Genomic DNA, 20,345 nt, shown 5'->3' with positions numbered 1-20,345 from the left:
GTTGTTAGAACTGAAATACTTTGCATTCTTGTTCACATTGTCTGTGAGCCGCCCAGGTCAATAGTTGTAATAGTGAGTTCCCTAAAAAAAACAAAGAAAAGCCTGTGGGATTTGGCCCATTCAGCCTGAATAGTTCTTGTTTTGAATTTGTTAATTGATTGTGGTCATTGTGACCCTCTTTCTTTCTGTTTACTCTGTACACTTGAGAGGTTATTTTACTTCTGCATGACCTGCCTCCTGCACAATATGCATTCAGACACCGATGTGAGCTCATCTGGTGCTTCACCTTCCTTTGACTCTCCAGGTCACAAAAGGCCAGAAAGCTGAACGGATGAGACAGAGAACAGATTCCAAATGAGGCATGGCAAGGACCTTGTTTAACCTTGCACACCTGCAACAGAGTGCATCTGGAGGTAGGGTGGAGGTCACATGCTTCCTGCAAGTTCGGTTACAATGCAGGCTTTACATGGACATTTGTGCAGGGCCTCCCAGGTATAGCTGTGGGATTGTGGATGCCCAGAGGCAGAATATCCCATGTGACACTTTAAATGAGTCCATGAAGCTCCTCTGGTAATGCACAATCAGTTCTTAGGCATATAAAGCCAAAATAGACTCAGGCAGTGGAACTAAGCAGACGTGAAAGTTTACTCTGGTGTTAGATGGCAGAGATATTTTTAGAAGCTGCTAAACACACATTATCATGATGTAACCTTCCAGAGGTTCCTCGCATAACTGCATCGAGTTTTATGATTAACGCGTCAATTTAAAAAGCTTTCACTGTAGGCTGAGGGAAATATTTAGTGCCAGATTAAGATGTGAGAACATAAATTCTCCTTGTACATATTTTCTGTCATACCTTCTAAATATTTTATTTTCTACATTTGGTCTCGAGGCAACAACTTGATATACTTTTTTTTTTTTTCCCAATAATGTATTTTTGTTCACCAGATCGCTAAAGCTCATTATGTAGTCACGTTTTATTCAGAGGTTTATACCCTGCTTAGTTTGGTCACAATAGCCCAGAGTAACACTCAGTTAAGTACACTGGTTCAGCTGCTCATTAAAGTGATATAAATAACTAATCATGATAAATATCTAATCAGGCATGTACATAGCAACAACTCGGTGCATTTAGGCATGTGGACAAGGTTAAGGCTACCAGCTGAATTTAAAACCGAGCAGGAGAAAGGGGAAGAAATGTAATTAAATGGCTTTGAAACTGCCATGGTTGTTTGTGCCAGGCTGCTCTGATTACTTCAGAAACTGCTGATCTGCTGGGATTTCCCCACACAACCATCTCTAGGGTTCGCAGAGAATTGTCCAAAAAAGAGAAAATATCCAGTCAGCAACAGTTCTCTGGTTGAAAATCCCTCATTGATACCAGAGGTCAGAGGAGAAAGGCCAGACAGCTTCGCCCTGATAGCAAGACAACAGTAACTCAAGGTATGCAAACCAAGATATGCAGAACATATCCAAAGATACATTTAGTCTTGAAGCAGATGGGCTACAGCAGCAGAAGACCACACCAGGTGCCACTGCTGTCAGCTAAGAACAGGAAACCTAGGCTACAGTTCACACAGGCTCGCCAAAATTGGAGAAGATTGGAGAAGCGTTACCTGGTTTGATGAGTCTCAATTTCTGCTGTGACATTTGGATGCTCAGAATTTGGTGTAACTGGCATGAGCGAGGGAGTGGATGCATCTTTGCTTGCATCAGCGGTTCACGCTAGTGGTGGTGCTGGGGGATATTTTCTTGGTACACTTTGGGCTCTTTAGTACTAACTCAGCATTGTTTAACCTGCAGAGCCTGCCTGAGTATCGTTGCTGACCGTGTCCGTCCTTTTGTGACCACAGTGTCTCCATCTTCTGCAGGCTGCTTCACCATGTGTGAGTGGAGGTGCAATTGTGCTTTTTTTTTTTTTTTTTTGTGGTATAGCAAAGCGATCCTGAGCATCATCGCTACTCCTCTCTGTTTGAGTCCACCTGAGCTGAAACGTTTTATTAGCAAATGTGTTGCTCGCTACATTCTTTTTACTGCATATATAAGTGAAAGATTTGTTCTGAGTCCTGCACCAATGCAGCCCTCCTGCTGTTTTCATTGACTCTAAGCACAGCGTCTTTATTTTCCTTGCCTCATACACTCTCTTTAACCCTTTTATGTCTAAGTTGTCATCCTTACATCCTTACTTAACAGCTTTGAAATATAACATTTGATCGGGTTAAATATCCCACCTATGATGACTTCACAGTGTTAAAGTAAAAATACTGACTGTGGTGAAAAACTGCTTGCTAAGAATAGTTTGCTTCAGTTCATTGCATTCGTCAACTCATTATCCATCCAGCTGCCCAGTATACTTTTTACTGGCCCCGGGCCAGAAGTTTACTGGGTATGTTGAGTCTGAGTATCTCGAACAACTTTATGATGATCTGGTGCTCAAAGGTGGGCAATGCTGTACTTCACTTATCTGACAAATCCCATGTAAGCACATTGAAATAGTCACACATGGTTGCCAGAGACAGACAAACACTGGAATCTATATTTATTTATTTATTTAAACATGAGTTAATTATATTCACTAGAAAAATGGATCTCATATTTAGTTATTCAATCACAGAAATATTTCACATAAGATTCACTGCAAGAGCATGTTTAACAGGCAGTTTTATCCAGAAGGGTCAGTAAAGATCTGAGATTGGATACATACAACTTAGATATTTAAAAAAAAAAAAACGCTTCAAGACTAAGAACTATAATTAACTGTACTAAACTGGGACACTGATAAGAAATGATAAGACCAAGTCTTTATTGATAAATAATAATAACACTAAATAGAGCATATTTCAGATTTGATGCACCATTCTCCAAAATATATCTCTGACATTTTCATACTACAGTGTTTTGCTACCTTTGTACACATCCAACTGTGCCTTCAGTTTAACTCTGACCTGTCAAGGCATGGACAGACCCCAGGAATTTGGCAGTCGGTACTTCGGGCCCTGAGGGTCAAAGTGTGAGGCCTCTGTGCGTCAGACACATCCCACAAATGCTCAAGTGAACTTTTTGCATTTGTACTCAGGAAGCGAGGACTCCAAGAAATCACGTTTCCCAGTGGGATAAAAAATAAAAAAAATATTTAATGACAACCAGATGACTGTTTTCCATGATCCATCAGTGGAACTAGTATCTGCTATAAACACTGACTGTATATAAATGATGTCACCCATTGCAGGTTTTTTTGTTTTTTTGGTGGGTGACTAGACACAAAAACACAATTAGTCCTAAATAGTAAGGTAAAGAATCTGTGTTACCCTTACAGGACAAATCTATGCATTTTTATGTATTTATTTTTATCTGCAGATTTGATAAACAGAAATATCTCTTATGCTTGGATATGTGAAAAGCCAGGTAACAAAAAATGTTTACAAACGTAATACAGGTTAGTTTTCTTTCACTCTACATTAAACCTGATTAGGGTGGGCACCAAATGTTATTTTTTTTCTGCGCCACCTCACTAAAACAATAGAGGATATAGTCACACCATAAAGCACATCCTTCTTTTTGTCCAGTTTTACTCTAAATGTGACAATACTTTAAAAAGTTAACATTATTCTATGTTAAACTAGCATTTGAGACCTTGAAATCAACCAATCAATGTTTATTGAGGTCAGAAAAGAATTTAGTGGAAGGTTTATTTTTTAATTCTCAGTTACTACAATCTTATTTCCTTTGGCAGCCAAGGGACTCGCCACCTGCTGGACGTCAGAAGGAATGCAGGTTTATATCACTGCTGCGACTAATAACACCAAGCTACACTGTAGTTTCTATGTATTTTAATCGTTGTATTACAATGTGTACATTTTCATCAGGAAAACATTTAAAATGTAGCTGATTATTTCATTTGAAACTCTATATTTCAGTTGTTTGATCACTTCAGTGTTTAAGTATAACAATCCTGTTCTGGAAACATACACAAGACTTCAGCTGTTCCCAACCTCAGTCCATTTGTATGCATGCAAACATTACTTCATATGTTCTACACATTAACAGATAATATCAAATGCAAACAGTCTATTGTCGAGAAATGTAATTACAGTTCAGTACAGCAAAGTCAGAGGACAAGCAACTTACTATAGCTTAAATACACCATTTATGTAGTTAGAAGGCCTTTACACAGTCAAAGCCAAAACCATTTTTCATCTCTCACAAGGATTAAGACTGTTTTAACAGACAAACGTGTTTAGTAACACTTCATTAGTTGATGAATTGTAAGATAGGATTTGCTGGAACGATCTTTGTGAGTTCACTGAATGAGAACTGGCGTCTTTATTTTAACGTGCTCGTAGTCTTTGCAACGAGTTTTCGGTTTGATTTTCTCAAGCCGCAGCAATTATTCTCCACCCATACCGTCTTCTACTTATCTATCTGTGGTTACGTGAACTACCTTTGGATGCATGTCTGTTTTTACTACCAACTAAAACTGCACGTCAATGACATGTGCTGTATCTAAAAATGTTTAAACTGAGCGTTGGCTTCAGTGATTAGATTATCGTAGCTTGATTTATTTGGATTTTATTGTTACTTTTATACCCTGTTACCTGTGTGTGGAAACTTGACTCATGCTTTATATGAGAGCAAAACTTGGTTAACACAGAGACAAGAAAAGATGCTGAGTTTGGTCATTGTTGCTCGAATTGTTTATTATGATTAAACATTACAGGGTTTAATCATAATAAACCTTTTTGAGAGTTTTCCATTTGAAAAAAAAAGAAAGAAAGAAAAGAAAAAATATGTTTTTCCTTCATTTGTCTCATAGTCTGTTATAATGGTGAATGTACAAGTACACTGTCCAATGTGCAGAGTGCTCTAAATGCTCTGTTATTTGGGATTTTTTGTTTGTTTGTTTGTTTGTTTGTTTCTCATCCCTCTTGGCTTTATACATATAGACTGTATATAAAAGATGAGGACACCCATCGTGATGAGGGTCTTCACATCGCTGTCTTAGTGTTTTCAAACCAGATGTCATGAACATGGGGGCAGATCTGATTCAAAACCTGAGGGACAGTGCACGCTAGCACATTTACTCATTTAGTCACAAGGTTCAGTCATAAGATATCCTGGACACTAATGGCAACTTTAATTTATGGAATATAAATCATAATGTATACAGAAGTAGTCAAACTAGTGACTGAACCCATAAAGTCACATTTAGGTCACAAAGCAAAGAGCTGAGGGCCATTTTCCCATAGACTTAAACAATTGGGTTTCTTTTTAGAATTAAGAGGCCTGCCCTCTGCTACCTGTTCTTTAAGTTTAAGGCACTCTTCAATATTGGCGTAAACTCATCTATCTTTAATATACAGTCTATGGCAGAAGACACCTTGATTGTTTGTTTGCCAGACAGCACAGTTGGCTTAAAGGGAGAGGAAAGGGAGACAGCACCAGGACCCAGTGTAAGATAAATGAGCATTACTTTTAAGCTATTTTAGCTGTTTTGAAGCTGCTCTACTAGAATCTAAGAATCAAGATATGGAGTTGGCAATGAGCATAATAAGTCCAATAAAATCCAATTTCTTGACTGAGTTGCATAAAGAGAAAATGATCACATTAACATTGGGAATATCAGTTTTCCACAGAGACCTGGGCTGAAAGCAGCTATCACTGGTTATATATTTTACTACCTTTCCCAGTAAGCACGGGAGATAAGCTCAGATTATTTTTCTTTTCTCAGTCTCTGTTTATCTGTCCTGCTTTTTATAAAGTCAAAACCCAATGCACTGTGGGAAAGGTAAAAAGCAAAAATGAATGAATTTTCATGGCATGTTTATTATTCAGTTTGGAGCTGAATGTACCGCTCCGTGATTTAAAACTTAAATATTGTTTAGGTAAAATCAGTTGGTGGACATACAGAAAGTAAAAAGAAAGCCAAAATTTTGTATTAAGTGTCTTTTTGTTTTTGACACATCTTAAAATTATAGCCCACACACCAGTGCTTTGTTAGGTTAATGTTAATGCTGTTTTGTTCTTTGGTTTTTGAACCTCTTTTCTAGTGAATCCTGGGCCCAAACTGCCAGGACACCAACGACAGCAACAACAATCTTTTCTTGAGTCAGTAACAACCAAAGTCGAAAACCGTGACATTTGCACTGATAATGAACTCCTTTAATTATTATTGTAATCCTCAACAGATGCGTGATAACAGATAAGCAGAGGAATTTTTATTTCCACATCATCGCTGCGTTATCTTTACTGCTTCGCCGCAGTCATCCAATCCCAATTTTATGTTGGCTATAAGTTTACTTTGCTGCGAGGAGTTTAATCATTAAACTTTATTACACTCTGCTTCTATATTTACAGAACTGACTAATGAAACATTCAGCCAGGCAGCTGCAGTGATAGTGCAAAGCTAATGTGGGATTTTCTTTTTTTTATCATTTGACAATAACACTGAAAACCTGCAGGAAAAGCCTTTTTCAAACAAAGGTGATCCTCACATTTGCTGATGCTAATTGCTCCCCTCGTCACTCCAATCGGAAACAATACCCAAAAAGTGCAGAAACATTTTCCTTTTTTTTTTCTTTCTTTTGTATTTTGGCACAATCAATATGTAGCACCACCGAAAGTTCTGCCATGCAGTCTGTTTGGAGATAAATCCCCTACATCGGAGCATATTCATACAAACACGAGTCCTACTGGCATCTTAGCACCAGCTGGAGAAACAAGATTATCCTATCAGCAGTGCACAGAGTTTCTAACCCAGCTACGCTGCCAGTCCTTTATGCTAGAGAGAGCTCAAAGAGGGAGGGGGTGCAGAGTTAACCACGGGGTGATGAAGCAAAACTATTCTGGGCTCTGTGAGATACAGATTTGCAGACTAATCTCACTTTTCACTTTGGTCTTTGTGGTGTGAAAAGCTATGGCTTATCATTTTGGTAATTCGAGACAGGGGTTGATGCATTCCTTTTCTTCCCTGTTTCTTTCTTTCGTTCTTTCTCTCGTTCTCGTCCCATCTGTTATTGCTACTCTGATGCCGTGGCTGAAGTAAACTTTGTGTTTATCAAACGCAAGCAAACGCATTTTATGGTTTGATTTCACTTGCTTATTAGATGAGTGGGGTTTACAAAAGAAAGAATAGCAGACTAAGAGTCACAAGTTACTTAAAAAAAGAAGAAGCTGGTGCACAATCTTTTGAGAATCTTTCCGGATTGTCCAGAAATTCAGGTGAATAAGTGCTCCAGAAAGAATGAAACAAATGTTTAATCTCAGGTTTGACTGTTGGGTGGAGTGACTGCTTTTTTTCCCAGAATGCTACACTAAAACCAGAGAAAATGACACGCTCTGCATTCTCTCTTTCTCAAAGATCACAACCACAACTGTTATCTGGAAGTGTATGTGTGCCTTTCTTCTGCCACCTGGTACTTTAAAGCACATGTGTCTGAGGACTATTGGCCTAAAGTTCACGTGATACAAAGAAAACAGAACAAGTGCTCAAAAGACTCGTATCACATACCCGCACACACAGAAACAAGATAGCAAAAGAACTCAATTCAATGGTTTCCTTTTTGTTGCACAAGCTCAAGTACCGTTGGCCTCAGGTAGAGTGAGGCTTAAGAATGAAGTCCTTTAGTCATATAGTTCTACTAATAAGCACCAGTAGAATTCAGCTGGTCCTGCACCCCCACTGCTTCCCCCCTCGTCTTCAGTCCCTCAGGCTAGCAATTAACTGGTGGCAGTCTAGATCCCCTCGCAGTTCCAGCGGCCCCGGCAGCCTCAGGCCCGTCTTCTGATCCACACACCAGCATTTTCCCCGCTGGCCGTCACGTGCAGGGTGGCACTGCAAGCATAAAGATAAAGGCGTTATTCTAGTTCTGTAACAGTTTTTCTGGACTAACTGTGAGGCAGAGGAGACATACAGCTCTGCGGGTCATATCAATTTTATGGCGCTGTACACGTTTGGTAAATTATTGCTTTGTTTTGACTGCATGGAGTTTTAAAGAGAACCTATTCTGCTAATTTGTTCCTGCATATTTTTGGTTTGGACTCTACTAGTCTTGCTAGGAGTGTAACAAGACTCATCAATGAAAAGATGACCTTCGTTGTGATATTTAAAGACATTCCCACTGTACCGAAATGTAATATCGCAGCTCCAGATTGAGATAATGCTGCTTACTTTGCTAAAAACACAATCACACATTACAGAAATTATACCCAGTGGATCCAAACAGAGTGTGAGAAGTGTTTAAAGCAGTTGAATTATTTAGCTAAAGCATTCCTTTTTTGAGCTTTCAACAGTTACTGTAAAACTAAATTTATTGTGTGCGTTTGCACTTTTCCCATCATGATTTGGTTTCAAAAAGCCTCCAACACAGACGAGTTAACAATCTCAGAGCAACCCTGCCATGAAATGATTCCCAGTTGTCCCCAATGACCTGTGCTTTACTTCCCAATACGTTTTATCACAGCGCAGTTTTAGTTAAACAGTAAACAGATGCCTGCGAATCTGAGCAGACAGAGATACTTTAGCCATGTTACACAATCTGCACAGCTCAGACTTTTGATGACGGGTGCCTTAGCAGAGCTTGCCTTTTATCACTGACTCTGCGTCTGCTGCTTTGATTGCATGTGCAGCTCAGAGCAGCCCTATCTCCTCTCATTCTCCCTCACTCTTATCTGCACGCTTGCCCAATCTCTCAAAGGCAAAAAAATAAACTAACCCCAAAAAAAGCAGGTAACTTCATCCAAGAACTAATTGCATCCATCGCAACAACAAAGTGATTACTGTCCAACAGTTTAGGGGAAACCGCTTTACACACAGTCTTGATTTCTGAGAGTAAATCACTTTCCATGTGAGCTTAGAACAATAACGATCTTGGCATGACCGTGACAGTCTGCTTGGAGACACTTTTGTGTTGATCTTGAACTATTTAGACTGTATGTCATCAGCTGCAGGCATGTTTTGTGTCTTGGCGAGAAGATTGCTTATGTAGTTTGAAAGGAACTCTTTGAACTATAAAGATAGGCATTTTTATTGGTAACGGCTTCATGATTGAGATTCACAGTTCACCAGTTGACATGGTCAGATTGCGGTCTGCTCGGCATTTCACACTGAGTGAAAGCTGGAAAGTACAGACCTGTTTAGGGTGGAAATCTCCATTTTTGTCACAGTTGGGTATGGGGATCGTGAAGAGGTCATCGTGTGTGCGAGTATTCGATGCCAATCTGTCCAACGCTCTCTGGAGCTCAGCACGACACGGGGCCTGTAGGAGCAATAAGATTTGATTTGACGTTTAAAGACCAGCTGTCAACCACACATATAAACAGGCACTAAAAAATGGAAGAAAATTATTCTCTTTGCTCATTAAAATCATGGAAAAATCTCCAGCAAGTTTAGATTTACTTTTAAAAAGCGTCACCCATCTTAAGTTACCATTGTAGTCAGTAATGAAAAGTGATGAGTAATGCCAAAAACACGATTTCAGAACACAGTGAAAAATATTTTGATTACTCACAAACTGCAGTTTGTGACTCAACCCATAAAAAGCTAAACCCTGATTTGGCAGCTATCCTGTTAAGGTCGACTCCTAAGTTTTGAACGGCCTGTGTATGTCCCGTTCTGACCTCTTAAACGTGCTCATTTGCGAGTTCTTCGTAGAACATCGGCTTCTGTCAGTGCGTCCCAGGGCGGCTGTGGCTACAATGTAGCTTGCCATCACCAGTGTGTGAATGTGTGTGAATGGGTGGATGACTGGATGTGTAAAGCGCTTTGGGGTCCTTAGGGACTAGTAAAGCGCTATACAAATACAGGCCATTTACCATTTACCATTCTGCATCAATAATCCCATGTTAAAGATTATCATGGGTCTCCACCTATTACTTATACCAAATAGTGGTGTCCCAACACAAAGGTGGTCCATCAGGAGCACGCCTGCGTGTTTCTTAAATATTCAGAGGGTTGAGCACCATTGGTTTGTTCCCCAGGGTCAGACTGTCAGTGCCGAGTTCAGCATTCATCTGAACTGCGGCAATGACCACACCAGCACAGTCTAACCACCCACCCTGCTGACAGATCTGGCTGCCCTGCCTCTTCCTCCTCTTTTCCCAAAATAAAATGAAAACTAAGAAAACATGGCTGGGGTCCAGCGCAGGAAGTCGTCAGAGCAGGCTTTTACAGGGAGTAATTTAAAGATGGTACCTGATTAAAGTGTTCACGGAGAAACCCTTGAAGGGGATAGGATTAAAATGTTGTCGTTTTTTTTGCGGTTGAAGTCGCACAGCGTTATATCTGAGTGCACAGAAGACACTGATTATGAAAAAGCAGCTTTAAGTAAGCCGGTGTGTTTGTACCCAGCATCTGACCCTGAGAAATGTGAACTCGAGCTCTAAATGTGTTATTTCTGTGCGTCGATGTTCCACGTCTGTGCGAAATTAATGCACTGAATAACGTGCCTGTGACGGATTAGGATCCAGGTTTGAACAGCTAATGGCACGCTAATGAAAATATGCACGTGTACTTTCATTCACAAGACCAAATGTTACAGCCTGTAAATAACTAATTTGTTCAATTTATAACCTGCCTGTTACACGCTTGTGAATCTGGAACTGTAAAGCCGTAATGTAAAACACCTGCTGGATTCAGGCATTTCGCTGCAGCGGAGATCGTCTGGGTTTCTTGTTTTTTCTGTGAAACGTAAGAAATGCCCGAGGATCATTTCTCTCACCAGGATAGCTTTGGCATCTTCTCTGGCGTTGTTGCTTCTCAGGTTTGTGGATTTTGGAGGGTGCCGGGCCAGGGTCTTCTGTATGCACCGCTTGTCCTGTGGACTGCACCGGATATTGCTGTTGTTCGGGTGTTCGGGAGTCATCTCTTCCTGCCTGTCCATAGCTAAACAACAAGAAGTAAAACTTTAGATCTTCAAATTCAAACAAGCGGTTTATGAATCCTTGAAATAAATGTGTTTTAAAAAAATGCTGTTCACAGCAGGTTTATAAAATACTTTTCTAGAAGTCTTCTTATTTACTGGCAGTTCCTTTATGGGGGCATGAACCTAACTGTACAGAAGGAGCTCCAAAAAGTTAAATAGTGCATTCCTTGATGACTTCAAATACCTTATTTTGTCTTACCAACAGTCCAAAATGTATTTTAGTGAAAGTTTACTTCAGGAATGGCAGTGAAAGCTAATAATTTCTCATTTAAATGATAAAAGTGTGAAGTGAAGCATCTAACTGTTCTGTTCTAATAGTCCTCCTCGTTCTTCAACGGACAGCCAACAGTGTGATGAATGTAGGCTAAAAACGAGGCCAGGTTAACTACAAGGACACGCAGCCTTGTTCCTGCTTGTTTGTATGAAGGGGGGGGGTCTGTGCCACCTTTGCATCTCCATCATCCTGCAGTATGAGCCCAGCAGGCAACCAGCTGCTTCCTGAGGAAATGCCCCCCTGCCTCGTCATTCTCCACCCCTCCACAACAACCACAGTCCGCACCAGATGGAGGTTGTTTGAGAGTATTTGCACTGTCACAAGCTTTTGGGGGCACGAGAAGGGCAAAGTAAAGAATAAAATGCGAAGTCTCGGTTCTCATGCATCTTGCCTTTCACCTGTGGCGTTTAAGGCTTGGCAGCGCTTTGGACTTTGTGCTCATAATCCATGGCTTTCTTACAAATTGGCACTGGCATCAAAGGACTTCAAAGTGTAGTTTTACAATTTTTAAACTGGTCTTTCTCTGATCACTGAACCAGATCTGAGCTCTGGTTAATATCACTGATCACTGCCAGGCATCCAGCTAACTGCTCCTGGCATAGACAGTGAAACAAGGGTTTGTAGCCTCCTTAATCTTGTGCAACATGCAGCCTTTTCTCAGGTGCATAAAGGCTCAAATACAGAAACCTTTCCTTTGTAGTTTAGACTCTTAAACATGTCCTGGAATGCCCTTTTAAGGATCCCGGGCCACTTCCTGGGGATGATTAGAGGGTTTTACAACTTGATCGGTGACCGTGTTTCTCTAAACCTCACGAAAGGTCATGTTGCTTGTTTGTCTGGGGGGGAAAGTATATCTCAGCTGTTTATATTTTTAGTCTCTTTGCTGTTAAACCTTGCTCATCAGCACTTTCTTCCACAAGAGCCATTGGGGTTTCATCTGTTTCCTAGTTGTTCTTTCTCCTCTTTTGCCGGTTCAGACTTTTTCCGACTCCACGTAGAGTGAGTCAAAGTGGGTCAGGGGTGGCATGTCCTGTTTGCTACCACTGCTGTTTTCCGTGGAGGAAGTCGCCACTTCTCTGTGTGGTTTCATCTGATTTGGATCGCAAGCTCTTGGCATCTAAATATCATTCCTTCAGGGCATTGTCAGGCCTATGCTGACACATTTGCAGCGCATTGTTAGTCACAGGTGCACAGCAGAGATAAAGGAAGTTCTGGAGTGAGCAGACAATCACACTCAGAATCAGGGACCAGGTACATTTTAATTAACCAAAGCTGAGACTGTAATCAGTTCAAACAGACACCCTCACCTGTTTGTTAATCAGCAGATTTAGGTCATCGTCAACTAGTCATTGTGATAAGTTAGCAGAACGATAACGCAGCTTCTGACTGGGAGTATTTAGCAGACAAACTCAAAAGCTCTTACACAATAAACTGCATTGCTTGCTCAACCTAGCTTTTACATAAATATTTGTCTTCGCGTTGCTGCCAACGTCTTCGTCATAGTGAGCGTGACGTGCCGAGGGGCATCATTCATCGCTAGAAAAGAAAAACCCCACTTTACACAAGTTCGTCTCAGTACGTTATTTAATCCACATCATAACAAGTCCAGGCCACATGTGTCTGTTTATATATTTGCCTTCTCTCTGCAGACTGTAGAACAGTGACACGAAGGGGTCATCAGATTTCAGATTCCACTGTTAGTGGCTTTTAAGGCTGAGGCTGTGAAGCCCAAAGACAAATGTTCTCCCCAAATAAATATTTGGTTATGCTCAGAGTGCTTTCCACTCGTTTATACTTGTCCTAACTTGGATCTCAGATTGAAGATCGTCCATTACGAGACATTTGTACAAAAACATGACATGCAGCCTTTTACAGATTATTCATTCGTGCTCTACTAGATACAGATGCTGTGAATATGTTTAAGGTGAGGCTAGAAAGCCCTGGAGGTTTGAAAAGCTGAAAACATCATATCAAGCACTTTTCTGAAAGCGCATGGAGATCACTTTGGAGGACAGCATATTCACAAATGAGATGTTTTGGTGGACACACCCTGAAGGGGAGCAGCTATAAAATGTATTTGCTACTTATAGAGTGCCACACGGTTGCTGTTCTTTTATAGGCCAACCCAGAGGTTCACATTGTGCTGGTGGCTGAAACAAAAAGCCAATGGGATTTTTAATTAGGCTTATTGGATTATTGCAAAAAAAATAAGCTCTTGGAACAAACATTGTGTCCAAACTTTTGACTGGATCCGTACTTGGACAATATGATATTTTTCAACTGTGTGAAATTAATCACAGAAACGCTTAAGTTAGCCATAAATGATCTACATCACTCTCTATATTGAATGGTACAGAAACACCATTGACATGTTAGCTGCTCTAGTAATGTATTTAACAATGCTCTTAAATCCATCTGTCCATTTCTGACACTTTTCTGGCAAGTCTGGTTTATGGGAGTAGCAGTCTAAGCAGACATGCACAAACCATCCTCTTCCCAACCAGCTCTTGCAGGCTTGTGGGTGTCATACTGAGGCATTCCCAAGCCAGCTGAGAGACATCATCTTTCCAACATGTTCTGGGTCGGCCCCAGGACCTCCTCCCAGTTGGACGTGCCCAAACTAAATCACCTAAGAGTCATCCAGGAGGCACACGAACCTGCTCAACTGGCTTCTTCTGATACAGAAAAGCAGTCATCCCCTCCTGAATGACCAAGCTTAAATGAACTTTAGTTTTTTGTTTGAGTGCTTAAAAAGCTAAAGTTCTTCTCTTCTGTTGAGTTACAGTGAGAGCCACAGCTCTGTCAGCCTCAGGCCTTTCCTGTTCTGACAAATTATTAATTCATGTTTTATTTATGTCCAAACATTGAGGATTAGTTTGATTTGAACATAAAACTTAAAATGACAAGAGTTTCATGACACCCGATAGAATAGCTTATATTGCGCTGACAACAGCTAATGTCTTTTAAAACAAATGGTCTTTGGGGAGTCTTCTTTTCCCAAATGTTTGGTGACACTTTTATGTGCTCCCCCCTTCCCTGCAAGCGATTCTGGCAGCAAACTGAACTCATCTAGGCTTACTACCAACAGACTGCTCTTTTTGGTCAACACTGGACACTGCCAGAGTATCAGTATCAGACGCTCGGTTTCCAGGCAGAAGATTTCTTTGAATCTGTTAATCATCAGCTGGAATCTAACACAGCACCAGTAACAGTGTTCAGGACTGCTGTCAGGGCCAATGAAAATGTTGGACCGTGCTATAGGGTAATTTGTCAAAGGAAAGGTTGAAAGAAAGTTAAATCAACACTAAATCACAAAAGCAGAAACCTGCTGCTACTGCACAGCCTGCTGCTGCTCAGCGGATGTCAAAACAGACATCCCAGTCTTTAGAAACCAATTAGGAGCAATAAATCTGTAAAATTAAAAATGCCTGCTTGATTATATACTGGCTGCTCATCAGGAACTAGCAGAAAAAAGTGCATAATCAGAAACAGAACTCAGAAACTATAGCTATGAGGCTCATTTCCAGGTTCAAAGCAGCTTTTCATGATTCAAAATCGTATACTTATGCAGCCCTCAGTTCATCTTCTGGCTCAAACACACTGATTAGGCTCCTAATGGCAGATGTCTTGATCGGCTGACCCTCGCAGACAACAGATTTGAACAGCAGGGTGTGAGGCTTCTGTTCTCACAGCCAGAGGTTTGCGTCTGAGATTACCTTGTAAGGATATCCCCTCTCACTGACGGCAAACCGATCCGAGAAAAACTGTCTGCAACTGAGCGTTTAGAGCAGTATGAAGCCTGAGCTTTGACCCACATGGTTTGCGTTTACACACGCTGACCTCATTATTTGAAACTTTAACCGTGTTTAGTGTGAGAATCCTCCGTTATAACAATATAGACATGACAGAAAACAAGGAAAAGCATAATAGGTCCCCTTCAGCCCAATCCCCCATTCTACAGCCTTATAAGCCAGATGTAACACACACACACACACACACACACACACAAAGGTGTGGATCAGAGAGAAAAACACGAGTAAAGGATAGGGCTGAACCTTTTCCAGATGGATCATCATCAGGATAAACATTATCCTTGAACCTGTGTCAAACTTTTGGATCAAAGCATTGTTCGGCGATGAAAATGAAGCTTGTTTTTCGGAAACAGGGGCTCGCTGCCCCCTCTAAGTTTCTCGTGTTTTCAGAAAAGGAATTCTGTTTTTAATCGAGATGAAGACAGAACCTGAATCTGAATTCATGTCTGTTATATAAACTCAGCCGATGTGGATCTGTCAGTAAGATATCCCTGGAGCCAGATTGTGTTGCTGCTTGTTTTGCAGATTCATTTGCTTACAGATTTGTGAGTAAATTCTGTCACAGAGAGCAGTAATCCTTGCTGAGTTTATGCATTGATGGTGCTTTGTGGTGAATAGAGGGAACCCTGCATCTGCAGTGAACTAGGTCAAACTATTCTGGGTAACTCCATTAGATTGATTGTAAGCTGAATATTCTTACATTCAGAGTGATTCTCTCCCCTGTGCGAAGACAGGAAATGAAATCAAACATTGGTGATTACAGCTGAGGAATCGCACTTTTTTAAATCTCTTAATATCAAGACTGTGAGGCGTTTAGTTTGATTCACATCTACAGGTCAGGATGTGGGCCCCTAACCCTAAACTCAGTGCTTCCTAAGTGACCTAGTGGAAGTTAAGAGGTGAAAATGTAGTCAAAGGGTGCATACCTACACCAAGGCCAACTGAAATTTAAAATTTAAAGATTTATTTAGTGTATATATTGAATTCCTGGATTCCGAAGAACATCTGGGCCCGGATTAGAGTGTAATATTGTCTTGAGAACTTTAAGACAATAACTCCCAGTGTCAATTTGATATGTTTTTTTTTTTCATGAAGCTATGAAACCAAATGTCCAATTTTGTTCTACCTTGAAGTGGTGAAGAATCTTTCCAAAAATTCCTGGATCCAAATCTGGATCGACTCCCAGGGACTCCATTTAACCTGGGCCAAGCCCCACCTGGGGCAAAAATGTTCATGCAGATCCATCCATAACTCTTCGAGCAGTTCTGCTAACAAACAGGCAAACCAAGCCAGTCACATGTCCTCCTTGAAGGAGGTAAAAATGTCCATTTGTTCTCGGGAGATGGAGCTAAAGTATTTTTCTTACTGAACTTCTGGCTCAGACTTAAATCCCAGCCCGTGAGGATTCACTCGCCTCAGATTAAGGATGTGTCGTGGCCGGGACAGAGTTGGGTTGTTTGTGTATCTCTCTGCTCCAACTCTGGAAGGGGGTCCCTGCCCCACAGAGAACAGCAATTAGCTAATCGCATTTACGGCTGCACAAGAGCCCCAGCTGTACAAATGCACTGCACAACCCAAAGAAAGCAAATATGAAATGACATCTGCCGAGAGAACTTTGAGAAAGCACATCTTTAATAACCAGTTCGGAGCTCCCAAATTGTGCTGGGAGAAAAAATCTAGGTTAGCATGCTGCTTTCATAAAGGCCTATGTGCGTCACAGTAAATTGGACATAGTCGAACAGAGTCTGGCTCCACCGACTGCTTCATTCATGCAACTCCCTCTGTGCCTGTAGGTGTAAGACTTTTCATATCTGACATCTGTATCAGTTTGTAAATAATATCCGTTTCACTGCAAGAGGGAAGCGTCTGAATACCCGACACCGGGGCAGACCCAGCAGGAATGCGGGAACAGATGCCAGCACACGCTTGATGATTTATTTTAAGTATTAAGATCGAGAGGGATCCTGAGAAAGGAATATTAAGAAGCACTAAAGCTGCCTTAGACTTTGACATGCAGCGCAGGATACTGCCTGTTGTTGCTATGGAAATTCAGTTCAGGAAGAGAGAAACGGGCAGATAGCTCATAATTCTTCACAGCCTGATTTAATATGTTACTTTTCCTAAACACGAGGCAGCACCAGCCAGCAGCTGCAGGGCTGTGACTACCAGCGTGAACACCCTAAATTCACTTCAGTGCGCTGTTAGGATGTGCCTGCATCCCAGGGTCCTTTTATTGCAAATTCTCTAGGTTTTTACAATCCCTCTTTCTATTTTTATCTGGCATGTTCACTGTTGCTAGGAGTGGGGCAGTGTCAGACATGTATTCAGGAGATGCACCCCCTTGTTTAATAATGCATAAGTACGGTGAATGCACCACAAAGGAAATCTAGAGCTTTTTTGCCTCTCCCCGGTGCCTCTCTGATCGTCTCCCGTCTGCCACGGTTTACATTAAACATTCTCATACAGTAGGTCTGAGCTGCTGCCAGCAGAATTGATTTACAGTGAGATTTATCGGGCAGAGCTTCCCTGCTTTGTTATGACAGACCTCGGGGGTGAGAAAGAGCGTCGAGGCAAACAGAACCCAGCGCTCGGATTACAGAAAAACCCCAAAACAAAACTTTTCCAAAATGTTCCAACCCGCCAAGTCCCCTCCGTGTGCTACAGCTCAGCTAATTGGACAATGCAGCATCGGAGAGATTCAGGGAGAACATTCTGCAAGATAAACGGGTGTGGACCCAAACAGCTCTCCTTTTATATCAAGCTCAACACAGCTTTCCTCTTCTTTCTGATTCCGTTCAGTCACGCGATGTGCCGGGCTAACCTATGCTGGCCCTGCGCAGAGAGCAGAAGGCTCTAATTTCAGCTCTGGCAGCAACAGTGCCGATGAGCTCATCCTCACGAAGGAGCTGGACACGGTGGGCGATGCGCTCGAGGGCTCGTTCGGGCAAGAGAGGAGGTGGGGTGCTCCCAGGGCCAGGAGAAACAGATGCTGCAATGACAATGGGCATCCTGCGAGTTTCACACCGACTAAAGCCCGTCCAGGTGGGAGCATGTGTGCGGCAAATAATCTGGAACAAATAAAAGAGCCGCCACCTTATAACAGTTGTCTCAAATGATTTAATGGAAATCAGCACCACTCCCTTTGTGGAGACAAGCAGTTAAAGTCTAGTTAGGAAGAAGCTGATGTTAGTGCAGTGAACTGGAACTGGATATGCAGATCCAGCATTAGACATCCCACTGTGTGAAAGTGGAAACAGACTTTGGAAGAGGAATGCAATAACAGAAAAGGAGAGCTGGGCCAGAAGAGTGTGATAGAGACATCAGCAGCAGAAGAAGAAGAGTTAGAGATTTGCAGCAGCAGCGGGAGGAGGAGGAGGATCAGGGGTATCCATGAAAGAGCACCACGTAAATTACTGATTGCAGAGAGCTCTAATAGCTCCAGACTGGCCACACTCCATTACAGTCATTTCATACAGCAGCTTTTATTACCTCCTCCCATTACAAACACACACAGATTCACTGAGACACACACACACACACACACACTGAGACTCTCACATTTCCAGCATCACCACAGTCCATTTCACTGCCTGCACTTCACCTGCAGGACCTCACTTAAACATGGCATACGCGAGTTCTGCTGACAAGAAAAAAATTTGCAGGATGCCTTCAGTAAACTTTGTGCAGCGTGCAGCACACGCACACCCTGGTGCTCTGCATCTTTCAGCAGGGCTCCCTTTCACAGCGAGCGGCCGCAGGACAGCGGCGGGACTGTGTGCGCTCTCCCATCAGGATCTGGTGCGTGTGCATGCTCTGCTTCAGGGCTTAGCTGAGATTAGGGTAAACAAGCAGCACATTGTCACCCCCCCAACTCTGCCCGGATCAGGTAAAAAAGGTCCGGGGAGCACAGAGATAAAACATTCTGGTCTGCAGAGACGCCGCTTCAGCTTTGGAGAGATCGCTTTTGGCACCAAATGAGAGAAAGACCTTTGCCGCTTTGAGCGTAACTAAACAAGAAGAAGAGCCCGGTTTCACTCTCACCTGAGTTCTCCTCCACCTCCCTCTCATCAGTGCAGATCCCCTGGCCATGCATCAGCGAGTGCAGCGGCCTCTCCACGCCCCTCGGCGGGTAGCAGCGGAGGCCCGTGCCACATCGGGGTGAGTAAACGCCACAGTGGGCTCCTTTAGGCAGGGCACAGGTGGGGCAGCAGCCGCAGCCGGGCTCCCGCACCGTTTCCTCGCAGCCTTCAGGCAGACGGCAGCTGGCCAGGCGCTCCTCTGAGCAAACGGGGCAGCGAATGGCCTGGTCTGACAAGCACAGCGCCGCCAGCGACAGGGCGCCAAACACCCACAGGCCCCAGCAGGACGGAGCTACTGCCACGCCACCTCCACGCACCATGGCAGTCCCGGCACCTGCACGCAATCCTTTGCCCTTGTGTATGGTCCCTTTGGCCTCCTTCTCTTCTGAATGTGGTGCAGCTTATAATCACTTTGAGAAGAGGTTTGAGAGGAACGCTTTGTCCTGGAAAGTCTTTGATATTTTCAGCTGGTTAGTGTTTCAAATGCAGGCACACAATGCCTCTGCTGTACTGCTTCTCCGTTGCTCTGATTCAATTTCACACCGCAGAAATTGGAGCCTGCTCTTGATGCGCTCAGCTCGTGGGTGATGAGAACAAGTTTTGGGGTTTTTGGGGGGTTTCTTTTTTGTTAAGGTGGAACGAGCGGGAAGGATATCCGCCGGCGTGTTCAGGTGAGGCTTGCTCTGTCTTCTAGTCCGAGTCCCGATGCTCGCCCGCGCTCTGCCGAAACACCAAAAAATCTGGTCTACAAGTGTCCAAATGCAAAGCCAGTCAGCAAAAGGCCGTGTTTTTGGTAACAGCTGCAGTTTCCTCCTCTTGCTGGTGTGCAGTGCAAAGGACTCGCTCCTGAGAATGGCTCAACACGAGTGGCTCTCCTTGGACTTTATACTGGTCCATGGACACGCCTCTTTCTACAGTGAGAGAGGAGCTGAAAGGCAGAGCAGAGAAAAGCCAGGCTAAAGCTCTCTCCCTCTGTCTCCCTCTCGTACTCAGGCACACAAACTTATATACACTCTCCCTCACTTACTTGTCCTCTCTCAATCCTGAGTGCCCTGAGAGGAGAGGGAAAAAAGAGCCCAATCGCCTTTTCACTTGTTCACACAGAGAATATCACTCTGTTCTCTCTCCCTGCAGCCCACCCTTATCTCAGCCACTCTCAAATATTGATTTCTATTTTTTTTCCTTTTTTTTTAAAAAAGATAAAACCATTTACGTCCAGGAAAAAAGAAGCAACGTGTCAATGCTGCTCTGCTTTAATCAA

At 42.6% G+C, this 20,345-nt stretch overlaps 2 protein-coding genes across 2 annotated transcripts in view; one reads left to right on the top strand and one right to left on the bottom strand.

The window, feature by feature from the left end:
* Positions 1 to 354: 354 nt before the first annotated feature.
* The window catches only part of LOC134628780 (zinc finger protein Aiolos-like), a 35,589-nt gene continuing 15,598 nt past the window's right edge, over positions 355 to 20,345 (top strand). The window contains exon 1 of the mRNA XM_063475546.1: positions 355 to 413. The gene's annotated coding sequence lies outside the window, so the exon portion shown is untranslated. The remainder of the gene's footprint in view (positions 414 to 20,345) is intronic.
* Positions 3,641 to 20,027, bottom strand: LOC134629560 (insulin-like growth factor-binding protein 4). The gene is made up of 4 exons (XM_063476975.1): positions 19,047 to 20,027; positions 10,716 to 10,879; positions 9,129 to 9,254; positions 3,641 to 7,831 (listed from the first exon to the last, which is right to left on the bottom strand). The coding sequence occupies exons 1-4, from the start codon at positions 19,402 to 19,404 to the stop codon at positions 7,697 to 7,699; spliced, it is 783 nt and encodes a 260-aa protein (XP_063333045.1). The 5' UTR covers positions 19,405 to 20,027; the 3' UTR covers positions 3,641 to 7,696.

The sequence above is a fragment of the Pelmatolapia mariae genome, linkage group LG6 (assembly GCF_036321145.2).
Source record: "Pelmatolapia mariae isolate MD_Pm_ZW linkage group LG6, Pm_UMD_F_2, whole genome shotgun sequence".
Taxonomy (NCBI): Eukaryota; Metazoa; Chordata; class Actinopteri; order Cichliformes; family Cichlidae; genus Pelmatolapia; species Pelmatolapia mariae.
This window is presented reverse-complemented; position numbering and strand designations above follow the sequence as displayed.